Source organism: Panthera pardus, unplaced genomic scaffold (genome assembly GCF_024362965.1).
Source record: "Panthera pardus isolate Hobbes unplaced genomic scaffold, ASM2436296v1 HiC_scaffold_16, whole genome shotgun sequence".
NCBI classification, from domain to species: domain Eukaryota; kingdom Metazoa; phylum Chordata; class Mammalia; order Carnivora; family Felidae; genus Panthera; species Panthera pardus.
This window is the reverse complement of record NW_026526721.1, coordinates 69,361,664-69,380,210: the sequence shown is the minus strand read 5'-3', so window position 1 is coordinate 69,380,210 and position 18,547 is coordinate 69,361,664. Positions and strand designations below refer to the sequence as shown.

At 41.4% G+C, this 18,547-nt stretch overlaps 1 protein-coding gene across 7 annotated transcripts in view; it reads right to left on the bottom strand.

The window, feature by feature from the left end:
* KALRN (kalirin RhoGEF kinase) overlaps positions 1-18,547 on the bottom strand; it is a 669,312-nt gene that overhangs the window by 300,451 nt on the left and 350,314 nt on the right. For all 7 annotated transcript variants that reach the window (XM_053903452.1, XM_053903454.1, XM_053903456.1 and 4 more), the window contains exons 12-13: positions 14,322-14,530; positions 10,599-10,773 (exon numbers count right to left, since the gene is read on the bottom strand). In XM_053903452.1, coding sequence (XP_053759427.1) covers positions 10,599-10,773; positions 14,322-14,530 — 384 coding nt within the window. The remainder of the gene's footprint in view (positions 1-10,598; positions 10,774-14,321; positions 14,531-18,547) is intronic.

Here is an 18,547-nt window from a genome sequence, read left to right as displayed (position 1 = left end):
CTCTTGTTTGGCTCTTCTAATTACCCCCAAGCAGTGATGCCCAGATCCTTGAAAAAGTCTGATTTGTGTATTCCTAGTAGTTGCTGGAGTTCATTTTCTTTCCTGCACATTTTATGTTTTGTCAAAAGATGTTCTTCCATTGCGTTCTTCCTTCTTACCCTCTTTCTGAGGTGTAAGACTTGTACACAGCAGGGGAACCTTTTTTTTTTTTTTTTAAGAAAAAGCTGTTTTCAAACCTAAAGCTTACCTACTGTTAATGAACAAACCTAGCTTTCCAGTCTTATCTCATGCTCTTCTGTTACATAAACCAGTCAGCTGGTTACTCGCTGACCCTGAGAGTTGGCTCCTGCCCTCTCCAGCTTCCTTCCCTGGTCCCATTGCCCTGAAATGCCCTTGTTTCTTCTCCTAGTCTGCTCAAGTCCTTACCACTCTTCAAAGTAAACCCTCTGACGTGAAGAGCTTCATGACCACCCCCAGACCCAGATGTTTTTCTCTGGCTTATTTTGTAATACCAAACATGGACTTGTTTGCTGATACAGAGACCATGAAAAGAAAATCCTGCACTAGGGAATTAATTTGGCCATTTAACTCCATTTGGAAAAGAAACCTGAAAGAATTTGTTTAGGGCAAAAAGTAGGGCCTGAACCAAATGAATGAAAGATAGAACACAAGTTGCCCACAGGGCATTCAGCTTTCAATCACCCTATTTTGCTTTCTCCTTCCACTCAATTAGGTCCATCTCAGCTCTGGCCCACTCAGTTCCCCTCTTGGCTCCAGTGGCTCCTATCTCCCTCTCTCTCCTGAATTAATTGGAGTGTTAGGATACAATGACCTCTTTGAGAGATACATTGGCAATATTTCTAATCTAACAATTGTCTACTAGAGCCATAGCCATAAGGGAAATCAGAGAAGGAGCAAAACAGAAAGAAAGGATAAGAGGCAGTGGGAAGTGGGAAGGCTCACTTCCAAATGAAGCCCAAGACTTTCCTGCCAGATGGGATTCACTGAATCCAGCATTCTGCTGACACAGACTACCCAAGGGACTTGGTTTAGTAGCTGCCTTGGGCTTTGTTCTCAGGGTGCCCACTGCACTGGGCCCTCCTATTTTCTGGGTCTTCCCCAGTATTTACGTATAGAGCACACTTCAGCCCCTCCCCTCCCAATGTTTTATCCTGTACTTACCCAAGTCAAAATTCACCTGCCGCTTCTCTTCCCTCTTCCTCTGGTCTATTCCCATCTACTTATCTCTTTACTATCACCTGCAAATTTGGAAATCTCACTGTGAGGTCCTTTTCTCCAAATCATTTGAAGATGCTGTTAATCCTGATGAAGATGATGGCCATGGGTTGAAGAAGGTATCTACCTTGTATAGGCATACCTTGTTTTATTGCACTTTTCAGATACTATGCTTTTTACAAATTGAAGGTTTGTGGCAACCCCATGTTGAGCAAATCTATTGGCACCATTTTGCCTACAGCATTTGTTCATTCCATGTCTGTGTCACATTCGGGTAATACTAACAATATTACAAACTTTTTCATTATTATTATATTTGTTATGGTGATCTGTGATCAGTGATCTTTGATGTTACTACTGTAATTACCTTGGAACACCATAAACCACACCCAGGTAAGATGGTGAACTTAATACTATGTGCGTTCTGACTGCTCCACCAACCAGCCATTCCCCCATCTCTCTCCTTCTCCTTGGGCCTCTCTTTTTCCTGAGACACAACAACATTGAAATCAGGCCACTTAATAACCCTGAAATGGCCTTTAAGTGTTCCAGTAACAGGAAGAGTCTGTATGTCTCTCACTTCAAATAAAAAAATAGAAGTGATTAAGCTCTATGAGGAAGGCAGGCATGTTGAAAGCCGAGACAGGCTGAAAGCTAGGCCTCTTCTCTCAGTTACACAAGTTGTGAATGCAAAGGAAGAGTTCTTGAAGGAAATTAAAAGTGCTACTCTAGTGAACACTCAGATGATAAGAAAGCAAATAGTCTTATTGCTGATATGGAGGAAGTGTTAGTTGTCTGGATAGAAGAATAAACCAGCCACAACATTCCCTTAAGCCAAAGCCTAATCTAAAACAAGTCCTAACTCTCTTCAATTCTGTGAAGGCGGAGAAGGTGAGGAAGCTGCAGGTGAAAAGTTGGACGCTAGCAGAGGTTGATTCATGAGGCTTAAGGAGAGAAGCCATCTCCATAACATAAAAGTGCAAGGCAACGCAGCAGGTGCTGATGTAGAAGCTACAGCAAGTTATCCAGAAGATCTAGTTCAGGTAATTAAGGAAGGTGGCGTGGCTACACGAAGCAACGGATTTTCAATACAGACAACACAGCCTTCTATTGGAAGAAGATCCCATCTAGGACTTTCATAGCTAGAGAGAAGTCAATGCCTGGCTTCAAAGCTTCAAAGGACAGGCTCTCTTGTTAGGAGCTGATGAAGCTGGTGACCTGAAGTTGAATGGTGACTGAAGTGCTCATTTGCCATTCTGAAAATCTTAGGGCCCTTAGGAATTGTGCCAAACCTATTCTGCCTGTGCTTCATAAATGGAACAACAAAGCCTGGATGACAGCACATCTGTTTACAACATGGTTTATGAAATATTCTAAGCCCCCTGTTGAGACGTACCACTCAGAAAAAAATATTCTTTTCAAAATATCACTCCTCACTGACAATGCACCTGGTCACCCTAGAGCTCTGATGGAGACATATGATGAGATTAATGTTGTTTTCATGCCTGCTAAAACAACATCCATTCTGCAACCCATGGATCAAGGAGTATTTTCAACTTTCAAGTCTTATTATTTAACAAGTACATTTTGTAAGGCTATAGCTGCCACAGATAGTGATTCCTCTGATGGATCTGAACAAAGTACATTAAAAACCTTCTGGAAAGGATTCACCATTCTAGGTGGCATTAAGAACATTCATAATTCACAGGGAGAGATAAAAATATCAACATTAACAGGAGTCTAGAGGAAGCTGACTCTAGCCCTCACAGATGACTCTGAGGGCTCAAGACTCCAGTGGAGGAAGTAACTGCAGATGTGGGGGAAACAGCAAGAGAATTAGAATCAGAAGTGGAGCCTTAAGATGGGACTGAATTGCTGCAGTCTCACGGTAAAACCTGAGTGGATGAGGAGTTGCTTCTAAGGGATGAGCAAAGAAAGTGGTTTCTTGATATGAAAACTACTTCTGGTGAAGACGCTGTGAACATTGTCAAAATGACAACAAAGGATTCAGAATATTACTTCAACTTAGCTGATAAAGCAGCAGCAGGGTTTGGGAGGCTTGACTCAATCCTCTTCTTGAAGGAAGCTCTACTGTGGGTAAAATGCTATCAAACAGCATTGCAGGCCACAGAGAAACTGTTCAAGTACACATTGTGTACATTAAGGTCCAATCCTGTTCCAACTAACAGTGGGAAGCAAGGATCCAGAGCACTTCATTATGGTGAGATGCTCTGAAACACAAGGGCTGTCAACTGCAAAATGAGCATCTTTCTGTTTTATGATGCCATTATTTTTATTAAGATGAGAAGAGTGAAAGCTAAATAGTTTCCACTGACCTACAAGTGCCAGATTATAGGGAAAGACATACTGCAGCTAAAGAGACAGTCCTATTGCATGGGAAGAGCTATTTTTATCTCTAACAGGTTTTGTATATTGATATAGGTTACCACTGTGAAACCAAAATTCACCAAATTACTAGAGTCATTTATTCTTCTTGTCTAGTCTAGTATTCTCTTTTCTGAGAGTTCTTTTTGTTTGTAAAATCAATTTATAAAATGTTGAGATTAGTGAATTCTAATATACTAATATACTAATATTATTTTAAAGGTTTATTAGAGCATTTTCTTCTGTTTTATTAGGAAATACATATATATATGACTTGTCTAATGAGTTAAAATATTTATTTATATAGCTAAATAAAGACCTCTAGGGATATAGCAAGAACTTTTGGGAAAAGCAGAAGGGTTTGGCAATAAATAAATCCACTGAACCATTTTTAATTTTTGGCAAAATAGTGTCAGTTTATATTGAAACATGCTATAATTGTTGAGTTACAATATTCAGTTACCTGATTTCTATTCCAGTAGATAATCTGGATAACTGGATAATTTTTATGAACAATTTCATGTTCTTTTCTTCATTAACATCATGGTAAAACAGAGATCTTTGATATAATCGTGACTGATCTTGAGGGGGTCTTGACTGGATCTTGAGTGGGTATTTTGTCCCTATCTTTGCCTCTTAAGGAGTTTGAGACCTGTGGGAATCTATTCTGTTTTTGAAAGATATCTCCTTTGTTGAAGAGCTCCTACAACGTATATTGTCCTCTCATTCATACTTCTCAATGCTTGAATGTCAGAGTGATTTTCTTCCTGTGTAAGTGAAATACTTAGTCCTGGAGCTTACATCTGCTTCCTTATACTGAATCCCCAGTATCCTCACCAGAAATAAGCATATAGAATTTGTACTTTGATATTACACACTGAGTTTAGGCTCACAGTGCCAGACATATCCCATTACAGAGTGATCTGAAAAATTTCCTTCAGGGATCTTTGATAATTTACCAAAAACAAGTGACTTGCCAGAATACAAAAGCTGTATGAATAATCATTTTTTTATTTTGTTTGTTTTTTAGGAAGGAAGATGGTAGGAGTGGCACCCCCAACCCCCTACCCTAATGATCCCGAAATCAATTTAACAAAAGTCTAGAAGAGACTATCAAATTAATATTTTGTGTAGACTTTGGTTTACTTTATATAATTTATTCTGCATTTCCTTCTCAAAGGAACTGGTGCATATTTAGAGAATGCTACTGTGATCCCTGGGAGCAATCCACAAAGACAGTTCTCAAACAGAGCTTTTCTTTCTTGTTATAGTTACAATGTTGGAGGATTTGAGGCATGTTCCAAACATGGAGCACCACATGGCTTTGCAGAGTCTGACGCTGTATCTGTAGAAGAAGAGGTTATGAAAGTGGACCAGATGATGTGGTCCTCAGATGATCCCAGGCAATAGAATGACTGTGCAGCCTGATGGCCCTGCATCACCAAAGGAAAACTTCCAGTAAAGCACCACAGGGCCCTGCCTGACCTGGCCAATATTTCAAATAGCTACAATGTTGAGGCAATAATAAATTTACCTTGATAGGCTGAAGAACTGGGCCAAGAAGAAAAAAGTACAATTTGAGAGGGGAAATGTATAAAAGCTTCTATTTAAGTTTGTTTTTTGAAAGTCAAATGCATTGGAAGCACTTTGAAAAAAACACCCAGGGGCTTTTAAGGGAGCACAAGCCTGGCCAAAGCAGGGGTCTATGTCACTGAAAAGGCTCCTCACTCCTGGCCTGCTCTAGGAGAGCGCCAGGGTCCTGGACACACTGCACCCAGGAGTGTGTAGGAAGGGATGGCCCTTGCCTTCAGCAGAGGGCACCCAGGTCTCCATGGTGTCTTGAGACCATGTCATATCCAGAAGGACATGAATAAGGTGGGTATATGTGCCACAGAGAAGGGCTGATGATGAAGAGAAATAGTTACCAAATTTTTAAAGTCAAGGGGACTGTAGAAATAACTATATAATCTCAACATTTCTCAGATAAAGGAAAAGAAGGCTATGATGACCATTTTCAAATATCTTTAAGGCCGTCAAATAAAAGAGGGAACAGATTTATTGTTTTGCCGGAGAACATAATTAGGACTAAAGGGCAGGAGGGTGGAGATTCTGGTTCAACACATTGATGAAATCCTGAGCTCCCTCGTCTGCCCTCTTCTCCCTTCCCCCCAAACCCCACATCTAGGCTTTGGGGCTTCTCTACCCCAGTAGAGAAGTGGTGGCATCCCCTGGAGATGTCAAAACCTGGCCACCAAATTTTACCTGTCTTCTAGATGTAATCTCACCAAGAAACCTTCCATGGACAGCCTGACTAAGCTAAATATTCCTGCCTCAGTGATCTCATCCAACCATGAGTCTTCTCTCAACAGAATCATCACATTGTATGATGATTCCATTTTTCTGTTTCTCCCTAGCTAGCCCTCTAATGGCAAGGATGGTTTGTATCTTCAATGCCCAACATAGTTTTTGATTCATATTAGGTGCTCACTAAATGTTTAATTGAGCTGGATCAGGCAAGAGGCTGACGGAGCAGTCTCTTTCAAATACAAGACACTAAACGCCCTTGCATACAACCAATTGAAGAGTTGAGACCACCAGTAAATTTCCATCAACTGCCCCTCCTGAAGGCAGAATTTTCTTCCTTGAAGGCTGTATTTTCCCCAGCCCCAGCCTAACCACAACCAGTCCTAATGTGACCTCTATAGATTTATAGTTGGCTGTTTCATTCCTTACTCAGGTTAACTACACAGATTAATATTCAGGTACATTGAACAAACTTTGATTGTAATTATAGAGTCAGAGATTTAAAAGAAAAACTGTAACTGTGGCCCATTTTTCATAAAGTTTCCTATTTAGAGTATCTTTCCTGGTGTCATTTCTAGTACTCTCTAATGTGAGTATGACCACCCCGGGGGATGTCCCAGATTATCCACTGATAACATAAAAATTTTCACCGTATAAATATGCTTATGTATGTGCATATTTATTACATGCACACATATTTGATTAAACCATAAGAAAGATGCAAAGTTTCCCTAGACTTTTACTAGCAGACTGATGCTGGAGTCTCACTGCAACCACTGGCAGATGGTGGGGTGGGAGAGGGCTCTTCCAGGAGGGCGGGAGCGCACAGAGCAGAGGGGCTGACTGTGGCTTGTTTGTTGGGTTGCTTTTAGCATATTTTAAATTATTGCTCTTTTCATGAACCCAGTTAAAAATATTTATCTATTATCTAGTTTTAACTAATCTTCACAGAAAGACACATGGCCTATCAAGTTTCCTGCAAAGAAACTGCAGTTTGAAGATAATAATAAGCATGAAAGCACAAGAGAACTTTGAACTCTGTCAGCCACCTTATGGGGTAAAGAAAGAGTGATAATCTAATCAGAACTGTCAAGAAACCAGGCCAAAAAAAAAAAAATGATTAGAAATTATCGAGAAGGTGATTTGAAATATGAACCACAACTTCTAATGAAAAAGCTACACTTCACCCTAAGGGCACACTGAGTTCTGAGATTACTAGTCAGTGATAGCAGAACATGTGTACCATTCATAAACTAATATATGCACAGATAGGGAATTGCAAGTTCAAAAAAATTTTAAGAGAGTGAACAATCAAAAGAGTTTGGAGACCACTGGCCTAGTCTTGCTTCTAAACATATTTTTTATTTCTTTCTGATCATTCTCATCAATTGCAGAAAACTTCGAAATGCATGGAAGCTTCAAAAGTAAGAGAAAATCACGCACATTCTTACCGCCACAAAATAAACACTATTGGTCTCTGCTATTATCACCTTTTGATATAAAATATCTTTCATTGAGGGAAGCTGAACGTACAGGAAAAACGTTACAGAACATTATGTTCTGATATGGGTCACTCTGTCCAGTCTCCGTGGAGGCTAAGAAGATATGTCAGGAATGCAGTTACAGTCCTAGTTTTAAGCATTTGCCTAATACATTTAAGTTAAGTTTCACTCTTACTGGGGGTGCCCTATGACTTCACCCCAGGTTATACTGTGGGCGCCATATACACCATTCTCACTGAGGAAAAGGTGACTGGTAGAGCAACTCCAGTACTACCTTAATTTTTAAATTAATTAGCCCATCTCAGGCATCAGTGACATGGTTAAGGAGTCATGCTTAGATTCCCAGATGTCAGGGGAGCAGGCCTGCTCTGCTTTTCAGTAATCCCCAGGAATTCCAAGCATGTCCATCAAATGCCTTCCTCTAGGAAGCCATAGCTGAAAGTCCCTGCAGTAACAGCCCTGCCCTGGCTAATGTCAGCTCCAACATGTCTCTCGTTAGAGAAACCACCCTCAGTTTCACACTCTGACTCTTCTCTAGACGTACTCTTCATGCCCATGGTGAAACACTAGATGGTATTTGAAATAATTTCATCACCCTCAAAACTAACTTCTGACAATTGAGTTGGGGCACAACTTCTCCATAGGTTTGGCAGGATTTCCATTTCGATCTGAGATGAAATGCAGCATTTCCCAAGCTTTGGGCCATATCCCAAGTGGGGAACAAGACCCCTTCTAAAACCTGGATGCCACTGCCTAAACCAGAGGGTGCCACCAAATCACTATTTTTATCTCCCTCATACTATGTCCCCACTTTGCTCTACTGCATACCAAGTATCCAGGTTGTTGTATAGTATGGGGTGGGGGTGGGGAGAGGGAAGTTTTATATAATGCAAAGACTGAAGAATTCAAATCCTGTAATTGAAATAAGCTTCTCTAGTGCAACAGTTAAATAGGATCCACTTTTAAAGTATTTGATTTATAGTTCGCTTTGTTTTTTAAAGGTAATTTTGGCATATACTCTGGATTGTTTTTCAGGAATGGAAATGGATTTTCCCAGAATCACTGCAGGCAGACATACCTTGGTGATGCCTCCCGCCCCCTCTGGCTCATGTCAGGGGTGTAGTTCATGGCAAACTGAAGCTGTCTGTCCCATTCTGGAACTAAACCAGCAACCCTGACCTCAAAACCATGCCCTCTAATGAAATAAAACTTAAACAGCCAAACCCTCAGATTGTCTCCTTCCTCTTAAGCATTTTTGGATGTGGACCCAGAATGACAGAAGAGTAAAGAAAGACTACAATTGCAATATCACCACACCAGCTAACATCATCTCCCAATGGCTATATTCACTCTCGGTAGGTGAAGTGGAGCCAAGGAGGGATGATAGAAGTCCTGGGGCCTGGTCCACTGCAATCAAATGTGACTGCTTATTTCTGAGAGCCTGACTCCCAATTACCAAAGATTAACAGCTCACACCCCCTCTTTTCCTTCTTTGTTACCTTTGTTACTCAGCTTTATGAAGTTCACCATGTTCTCTCTGCTGTGTGCCCAAATCTCTAACTTTCCACTAGTATTCCTACTAGTCTTTCAACATATTTTCTTAGGTATACATTTATTTTTCTTAAAGTTTATTTGTTTTAAGTAATCTCTACACCCAGCATGGGGCTTGAACTCATGACCCCAAGAACGAGTCGCATGTACCTCTGGCTGAGCCAGCCAAGTGGCCTACAACATATGTTTGAATACTAGTAGCCACCTGAAATCCTTTTGAGTGTAGATTCAAAATAAATTAAGTAAAGGGTACACAAAAAATCACCTAAAGTTATAGAACAAGTTGTAAGGATAATTGAGATCCAGATTTAAAGACTTCTCTTTTCCTTTGTTCCAGAAATTGTCCAGAATGCACCTTTTAGACCATGAAGTCTTTAAGCAAGAAACTGTAGTGGCTTCCAGGGAGGCAAGGGGAGAGGTATGTTTTTGAGAAGAGAATAATCATAGGACAATAGGGATAGGAAGGACTGCTTTAGGACTCCTTTTCTTTTATATTTCTGATTCTCAATATAAACATTTTTGGTCACAGAATTGAAGAAAAGAGCATCTTTTGCCAGGGCAGTTTTCTGGTCCTGCCTCGGACTGTTTTGGGGATGTTGGAATATCAACATTTAAAAACAAAGTAATTTCCTTCCAAATCAGTTTCATGAAGCTTCCACAGATATTGTTGGGAAGATCGTTCCCAGACACCCAGAAGCCCCAACTGTGAGGAGAGGGTTGGAATGCAAAACAAAATGTAAAAGAATGATGGATGGAGAAGTAGCTTTCCCTAATACCCTACCAGCAGGGAGCAAAGAGAAGACAGTGGATCTTTCATTTAACCCTTTGCCATCCCTGAAAAGGACAAAGTGCCTTGGGTGTTAGATACTCTCCACACCCCAGGAGCCCTCCTGGCCTGGTTTTAGTTACTGTTTCAAAGCAGAAAATAATAAAAGGTGGATATTATGTGGAACAGACATTATTAATAGGCATCACAAAGAGGATATAAATATACTATAACATCTGATCCTGACCTTGCCAGAAGGAACTGAGGAGTCCATGAGATGAATCAAGATGGCCTTAGCACAGACTTACCTTCTTAGTGAGCACAAAGCAAACTGAAGAAAAGGTCTTCTTCCCTGTGGCGCCTGACTTCCCAGCTGCTCTGTGATTTCATCTAGTTCCTGACCAAGGTCACCAACTGAGGAGGCCTCCAAATTTTAACATCTACCTCCTCCTCCTGATGCTAAAGGATCCAATCACTAACTCAAATAGACAACTCCATGGTCTTTCAGGAACCAAAGTACCAAGGGTCCACATAATCCCAACCAAAAGCCTTCTTAGTGAAGTCATCCCAGACAGAGAGTGAAACAGAGAGGCTCTTCTTGGCTGAGCAGGTGAGAAGGACAGAGGAATGGAACATGGTAGAATGTGAACTGTGAATCTGTTGATTATAAAAATGTATCCTTGATGCACGATCCCCTCTGATTCCCTTAGGGTACTGCCTGATGCTCCATTCCCAGCCTTTGATGCAGCGCCCTTGACCAGGAAGTAGCCCATTCTGCAGCCCACCCCCCCCCCCCAGAACTCTCCATGACTCCCTCCCTCTCCTTTCCCAGTGCCCCCCTCTGCCACCTCTACCTCAATGGTATATTGCTCGAAGATGCGCAGCTGCAGGAAGATGTCTAGCTTGATCTTCCGCTCGTGGAACAGCTCCTCCATCTGTACCTGGGCATCATCCAGCTGCTGAAGGACTGACTCGATGTGGCTGATGGAGCTGCTGTGGGGTGTCTTGTTGTTGGACACAGCCGAGTCCCTGTGGCAGAGTGGGGGAGAAGGGAGGGGCCTTTCCATGTTAAAAGTGATATAGGGGCAGGGGGCCTTCCTCATTTGAGCAAGGTGGATATGAATCAACAGGATCATTCAAGATGTTTATCAAACTCCTACTGTGACCCTGGCACTATCTCCTTAGTAGGTGAACCAACGATACTTGTATCCTCTTTGGGGTTCATAGCACTGTAGCTCGAGACTAGATGCTCTCCTCTTTATTCTTCAGAACTCTGAAAGCCATCAGACAAAGGAATGCATGGAAAGGGCTCTACAAAGCATAATATATTAAGGAAATGGAATGGTTCCATACATATATGTAGCCTAATATGCAGAGTTTTAATACACACACATACACATGCATATGAGTAGACACATTAATCACAATGAGTAAGAGTAGACAAATTAAAGGCATATGAAAAAAAAATCACCCTTCCTAGTTTTATCTCACAGGATTGCTATTAAAATAAAATGAGATCATGGCTACCAAAATTATTCATCCACTTTATAACGCTATGCCAAAGTTATGGGCTGGTGTTATTCCACAAGCTCCAAGCTGTAGTTAGGAAAACACAGGATCTGGAGGCCACAAGCCCAGATTGTCCCCATTCTGCACACATGGGCTTGTGGCCTTGGGAAATCACCTCCTGGAGACCCCGCTGTCTCCTGAAAAGTGAACTTAATAATCCCTGCTCACTTCGTGGTTTGCTGTTAAATAAGACAGTGAATGGAAATGTGCTCTGTGAGCAGAAACATGCTGTATTAATAATGGCTGTTAATCCTGAAAGGACACAAAAGAAGGGTCAAGTGCTGACTGGGGCAGGGGCCCAGCTGGGGAGAGTAGAGGACAGGGCACAAAAGGCTGGGACAACAGCAAAGTTTCAAAGAGGATGAGTTCCGATTTGGATTTGGGCGTTAAAAGAAAAGGACGACCCCAGCCAAGCAGGTAGGAGGGGTGCACTTTCTGAGCAGGAGCGTCTATACAAAAGTGGGAGGGGAAGGTGGCATGTCATAGAGGGGAACAAAAAGTAAACAAATTGAGCTGCTCAGAGAAGTAAAGGGTGGTGAGGCCACCTAAGAGATCATTATAATAGGAAAATTACAGGAGTTCAGAAGTTTAGATTCTATATGGTCCTAAAGCTTGAAATAGACGGGCACATTCATTATCTTGTGGCATCCTGGTTTCTTGTACAATGTAAGAGGTTGGAGGACAAACCATCAGCAGGTTTTCTGAAAACCAGTCCTTTTAGCCTGTGTTTGTCTCAGAAGCAGCAGGATCTGAGCTCATCCTATATTTCTGAAGGGGGCATAAGGCCAGTTGTCAGGAGCTCCTCCTTCTGAGAGCTCCCAATTCCACCTGCAACTCTGGCCTATTTGGGCACAAAACTCCACCATTGCACAGACACCCCAATCATGAAAATAATATAAGGCATGCACTTGATATGCTGAATTATGCATTTGTTGAGGACTTTGTTGTTGGAAGGATATGCTTGTTCTTTCTGACTGATCCTCTCAGACTTTTTTCCATCACAAAGCTTCCAGAAGAAAGAGAATGATTTCTGACCACTTTGTACAGCACCTATGTCAGCATCTCACTCACTGGGAATCACAGAAATGATGCAAAAACCACCTTAGGTGCATCAGTAATGATTGCCAGAAAAGTCATGGAGACCTAGGGAAGATGTGTTGAGGCATCCTGCCCATTTCCACTAGGCACCATTCACTTCTTTTCTTCTTTGACTGGTCTTGAAATTAGGGAGGGGATCCTAGGCTAAAGTCAGGCTAATGAGGGAATACATGGTCACCAGTGGTTCTTGATCACACACCTATGGTCCTCTCTGACATCCATGGAATTTAAACCTGTAGAACGGCCATCAGCCATGTCACTACCTTTACCATTACAGAGTAGCCTTCAGCCCTTAGGCATCATGCAAGGTTGGCAATTGAGAGCAAATGTCATCCCCACAGATCCAACTCAGACAGAATGGAACTGACCAAGCTTATGAAAAGTTATTTGGAGAGAAAACACTAAGCATCACAAAATTCTAGAGCTGACAGAGCTCCTAGAACAACCTCCTTAATTACTCAGACAAAACAGCTGAGGGCCAGAGAGATTAAGTGACTGCCTGTTATTTGGAATTTTTTTTCAGAAGCAAATAACAGTAGGGTTTCCTAGGTAGGCAGACAAAACTCATGTATGATATATTTGTAAAAATGAGCTGGAGGAAGAAGGGAAAGAGGCTGTCTTGTTAGTATGCAACAGGAGGATTCAAAACATCTCATGTGCATGTTTGGAATAGACATGATTAATTTCCAACAGAAAAACATGCCAGGGCTATCTCCAGGTAAGTTTTTCATTGTTTAATTGGACAACTGGTACAGGGTGGGGGAAGCCCTCTCCAACTGAAGTAATTCCCTCAGGGCCCAGCGCTGGCCTGGGACTTGCTGATGAGATTATTCCGGTCCGGAGCTGGCAGAGGTCCCAGCACTGGGTGATTTTAGGATAGAACAAGTCCCTGCAGGCAGACATCATTAGCACCGTCAAGTCCTATTTATACAGCACCTGGGCACAGGGGTGGTGCTGAGGGCTTGCTCAAGGCCTCATGACACTTTATCTGAGGAGCCAGCGCCCTTGACAGGGATAGGAACCTGGATATTGATGCCAACAGAAAGGAGGCAATGGTGTGGATGATTCTAAATGAATATAAGGTTTTAGACAGGATTTTCTTTCTTAGTTATGTTTGTTTAGGTTGATACAGAAGGAGTTGTATTTTCTGGGCAGCAAGGAATGGTGGAAGGGTCATACGTGGGTAATGGAGAACAGAGTGGGATGACAATAAAAACTCTCTATATCCTCATGGAGGACAGCTTTGGATCCCCAAAGCCAACCATTTTTGCCAGCTGGGGCACTAGAGTTCAGAGTTCAGCTTGAGATCAGATACCAAATAACACTATACTCCATAATGGCTATTTCTCCACCTGACCAAATATGCCATAACTCTTTTTTGTTTTTTAAGTTGTATTTATTTATTTTGAGAGAGACAGAGAGAGACAGCATGAGCAGAGGAGGGGCAGAGAGACAGAGGGAGAGAGAATCCCAAGCAGACTCCATGATACCTGTGCAGAGCCTGAAGTGGGGCTCGAACTCACAAACTGCGAGATCATGACCTGAGCCAAAACCAAGAGTCAGACGTTTAACTGAGTGAGCCATCCAGGTGCCCCGAATATGCCATAATTCTTAATGAAGATGTTATTATTTTCTGTTGAACGTTGTTAACTTTTGTACTTATGTTACTTATTGATTGCTAAATAATAGCATGAATGATAAATAATTCCTTGAAACATCAGAGCTTTTCCATTTACTCTCATTCTAAACTCCAGTTGGGTATGGCACAGGCATTTTCATATCTGACAGATGGAGAAACTGAAGCTCACACAAGACCACAAAGCTGGTGGTGGCTGAGCCAAGACTGGGACATGACTTATCTCACATCTAGTCGAGGGCATTTCCCACTGGAAAGCACTGCCCATGCTGACCTGGCCTCGCTGGGCTCCCCCAGGGAGGGAGGCGCTGACCTGAGCTGCTGGATAAGGTCTTCGCCTTCCTTGATGACATTGAGCGTGGCGTCCAGAGTGGCAGTCTGCTGTTGCTGGAACTGCTTGATCAGTTCCTGGACCGCATCCACTGAGTCTGCACAGACGTCCTCCAGCATCTCCTTCTGAAGGTCTTCCATCCATGTCCACAACTGTGGGGGAGAGAGCAGAGACCCCACTCAGGGAAGACAGGAGAGGCCAGGGGTGGAGCAAGGACAAGATAGTTGGGACAGGGGTCACCCAACCTACCCTCAGCCAGTCAGTGCAATGTCAGACTATCATTCTCATCAGCACACCTATATTTATATTCATTACTCATCTCTGCTAAGTTTACTCCATTAATGGTTCCATTCCCTAAGGATGATCACCACCTCTGGCTTAACCTCCCTGTGGTTCAGGGAAACTTATAATCTTAGAGCAAGGCTGATTGCTCATCTTTGAGAAAGTAGGAAGAACAGAGGGCTGGTGATAGACATATTATTTCATCTTTCAGAAAGGAGGATTCTGCACACCTCAGGCAGCTAGATGCTGATTCCTAGAAATGTATCATGATTTTGGAAATATGCAAAAAAGAATGTGATGCTCCATAAGAACCAAATGAAGATTAACTTTAAAAATATGTGCTATGCTAAATTATTTGTTTCTTTTCAGGGCTACTAGGTTGGTTAGAAGGTTGAATGCTAAAAATGTAGCTTATCTTAATTTCAATATAAGTATGAGACATTTCCCCCATGATATTCAAAGCACTGAAATGTAGTCAGGGTGATATGACTGGTCAGACAACTTTAAAAGAGCTAAGTGTAATGTTTTGAGCAGAATAAGCACTAGAAATGATGAAGAGTTGAACTGAATTCTGAAAACTCATGTAATGATAGCTCTTCCTCATACAGAAACTAGGTCTCCAGTGGCCTGCCACAGTGTTCTACTGCTAATTACTCCTCTGGAGCATGCTCATAAAATGATGGAGGGAAAGACGAGTCTGATGCTTGCTTAAAAATAAGGAATCTTCATGTGGCTATCCAGAAAGATCAGCTCAGGGCTCTACCAGGGGCGGGGGTTGGGGGGAGGGAAACAGTATAGAGAGAAAATTAATAGAATCAGAAGATGTGGATTTTGGCCTCTGTTCTTCCTATAACTCGTGGTGCCTTTGAGTAAATCACTTCACCCTTGCCTATCTATGACATCGTGTGTAAAAAGGAAAGCATTAAATAAAATGGCTAATTGCCTTCTGGTTCTAACATTTATGTATGTCTTCCATGTTAAGAACACGGATAAACATCCATCTCAAGAATATTATCTCATCTAGTTAGTTCTCAGGATGGTAAATCATGGTATGGCCTTTGTAACTAGAGATAAGAAAAGAATCAATAAAGAGAGACAAAAATAGTCTTCAAGTTTCAGACAAGTTATTCTTTGTTCTTCAGATAGGAGAGGTTCTGGATGTGACAGAAGAGGGTGAGTTAACAAGAACACTAAACCCTAGAGGTAGCATGTAAGAAGGTATAAAGAATGTCCTTCTTTGACAGGTGAGAAACTCTCTGAGCCTTAGTTTTCTAATCTACAAAATGGGAGTAACATCTGCCCTGCTCATCAAAGACTATGCATATTAAATTATTTAATTATTATTAATGCTTTAAGTAAACATATAGCATTATGAATAAGCTCATAGTGTTGTGATGATAGCTGCAAGGAATACAAATTATTATTATTCAGTGTTCCTGTCATTTAGCAGTTAATAATCTGGTTGTAATTCAGTTTATTTCCTTTAAAAATAACCTTTTCTATTATAAAAACATAAAACAAGTTTTCCAGACCATATAAGCTGGATTCATATTTCTATAAGTACGAATGTATTTATTACAAATCAGTATGAAATCAGGAAGTTCAGGATATTGGTCACTGTTGCTTCTTGTTATTTCATACTTTATGGCTGCCATTTTGCCTGGAGACCAAAACCATTTTCTAAAGGTGCTGAAGTCCCTGGGTAAAATATAATGGGTTCTCTGAAAAACTACTGGATACAGAGGCAATATGGCATGTAGCATGGTTAAGAATTTCAAACCGCCGTGGTTCCTGGGTGACTCAGTTTGTTAAGCATCCGACTCTTGATCTCAGCTCAGTCTTGATCTTAGAGTCATGAGTTCAGGCCCCACATTAAAAAAAAAAAAAAAAAAAAAGAGTTTCAAACCACAGTTCTACCATGTATCAGCTATATAAGCTTGGGCAAATAACCTACCCTGTCTGCACCTCAGTTCCTCAGTATTCCTTATCAGTAAAATGGGGATAATAGTAGTGTTTATCCCCACAGAGTCATAAATATTACTAATTTGATATATATGTGTGTGCATGCATGTCTGTGTGTATATATACACAAATAAGTGAGATATATCTATATCTATCTATATAGATATCTGTATATATATCATTTAGAAACAGTACTTGGTATATAGCAAATGCTAGATACTATATTTAAAAGATATTTTTGGGGGCACTTGGGTGGCTCAGTCAGTTAAGCATCCGACTCTTGATTTCAGCTCAGGTCATGATCTCATGGTCGTGAGATCAAGCCCCGAATCAGGCTCTGTGCTGGGCATGGAACCTGCTCAAGATTCTCCCTCTCTCTCTCTCTCCCTCTGCCCCTCCCTGCTCTCTCTCTCTAAAAAAAATAAAAAATAAAAAATGTATTAAAAAAATTTTTTTAAATGTTTGTTTATTTTGTGTGTGTGTGAGATAGAGAGTGCAAGCAAGGGAGGGGCATAAAGAGAGGGAGAGAGAAAATCCCAAGCAGGCTCCTTGCTCAGCACAGAGGCTCACACAAGGCTTGATCACATGACCATGAGATCATGACCTAAACCAAAATCAAGAGTCAGGCACTTAACTGACTAAGCCACCCAGGCACCTCAAAAATAAAAGATATTTTTGATGCAAGCCACCCCTAGGTCCAACTAGAAGGCAGAGGGAAAGTGTGAAATACTTCTTCCATTTTTAACTGGTAAAAGATCAACACTGGATTTGGTCCTTCAGAATGCTAGGCTGAGCTGGGCCTCTCTTTGCTGTTTTTGCTGCTTTGTCCTGGAATGTCTAAGGAAAGCCTAGAGACTGGAAAACCTAGATATTTCTGAAGGTAAGAAAGAAGAGGGGGAGAGGAGGGGAGAGGAGAGGAGAGGAGAGGAGAGGAGAGGAGAGGAGAGGAGAGGAGAGGAGAGGAGAGGAGAGGAGAGGAGAGGAAGAAAAGATATGAAGAGAGAGAGATAAAACCTGGACACCAAGCTGTCATGTAAGAGAAGGAAAAGAAACTCAATGTCTCAAGGGAGGACAGGCATTGAGATAGAAGACTGATCAGGGTAAGGTTGGCACTCATTGTTACAGGAATAAGAGAGAAAAGAGGCGTATATGAATCTTGAGAATTTTATTTGAATTAAGATAATTTTGTTCTTAGTACCATCCCTAAGCTATTTTAATGGCTTCATAGCCTTCCCCCACCCCCCCTTTATTTATCCTTAATAAAACTTGAACACCTCTGGTGTAGATGTACAGAAGAAAGCATCATTCTTTCTGAGGACATCCACCATGATTCATGGCACTCCCTCCTCCTGATGGTCATGCAGTTAAAGAGCAGGGACAAAGACAGAACTTTCCAGATAAAAATGAGGTGTCAGTGTTACAAACAAGGGGACCAGGGAAACACTAGGGACATATGAGGATACACTCTGGCCTCTGAAGTCAATATTATTAAAACAACATGTCCTCCCCCAAAATATTCTTTGACCAGTGAACTGAAACTGATTTCTCACATTTCTGTTCCCATATTCTATTGTATTATAAACAAACTCTTGTCTAAGGCAGAGTGAAAACCTACTTCCTACTAAGGAAAATCAGCTAAGAGATAAATAGTAAGATACAATACTCAGTGCAGCTCAGCCCAGTGGTTAGCAGCTTGATAAGAAAAGGAAGCAGTCTACATTCAAGAGTTTAAAATGTCAAATAAAATTGCTAATGATTAAAGACAATTTGACTTGGAGATAGTGAAGGGAACTTCAACACCAAATACAAAGGGTTAGTGACATCTTTCTCTGTTTTTCCTTCTGTTAAAAGAACAAACAGAAGGAAAGGAACTCTTGAATGGAATTGATATTTACTAGTGATAATTCTTGATTCTGCCGTTGTCG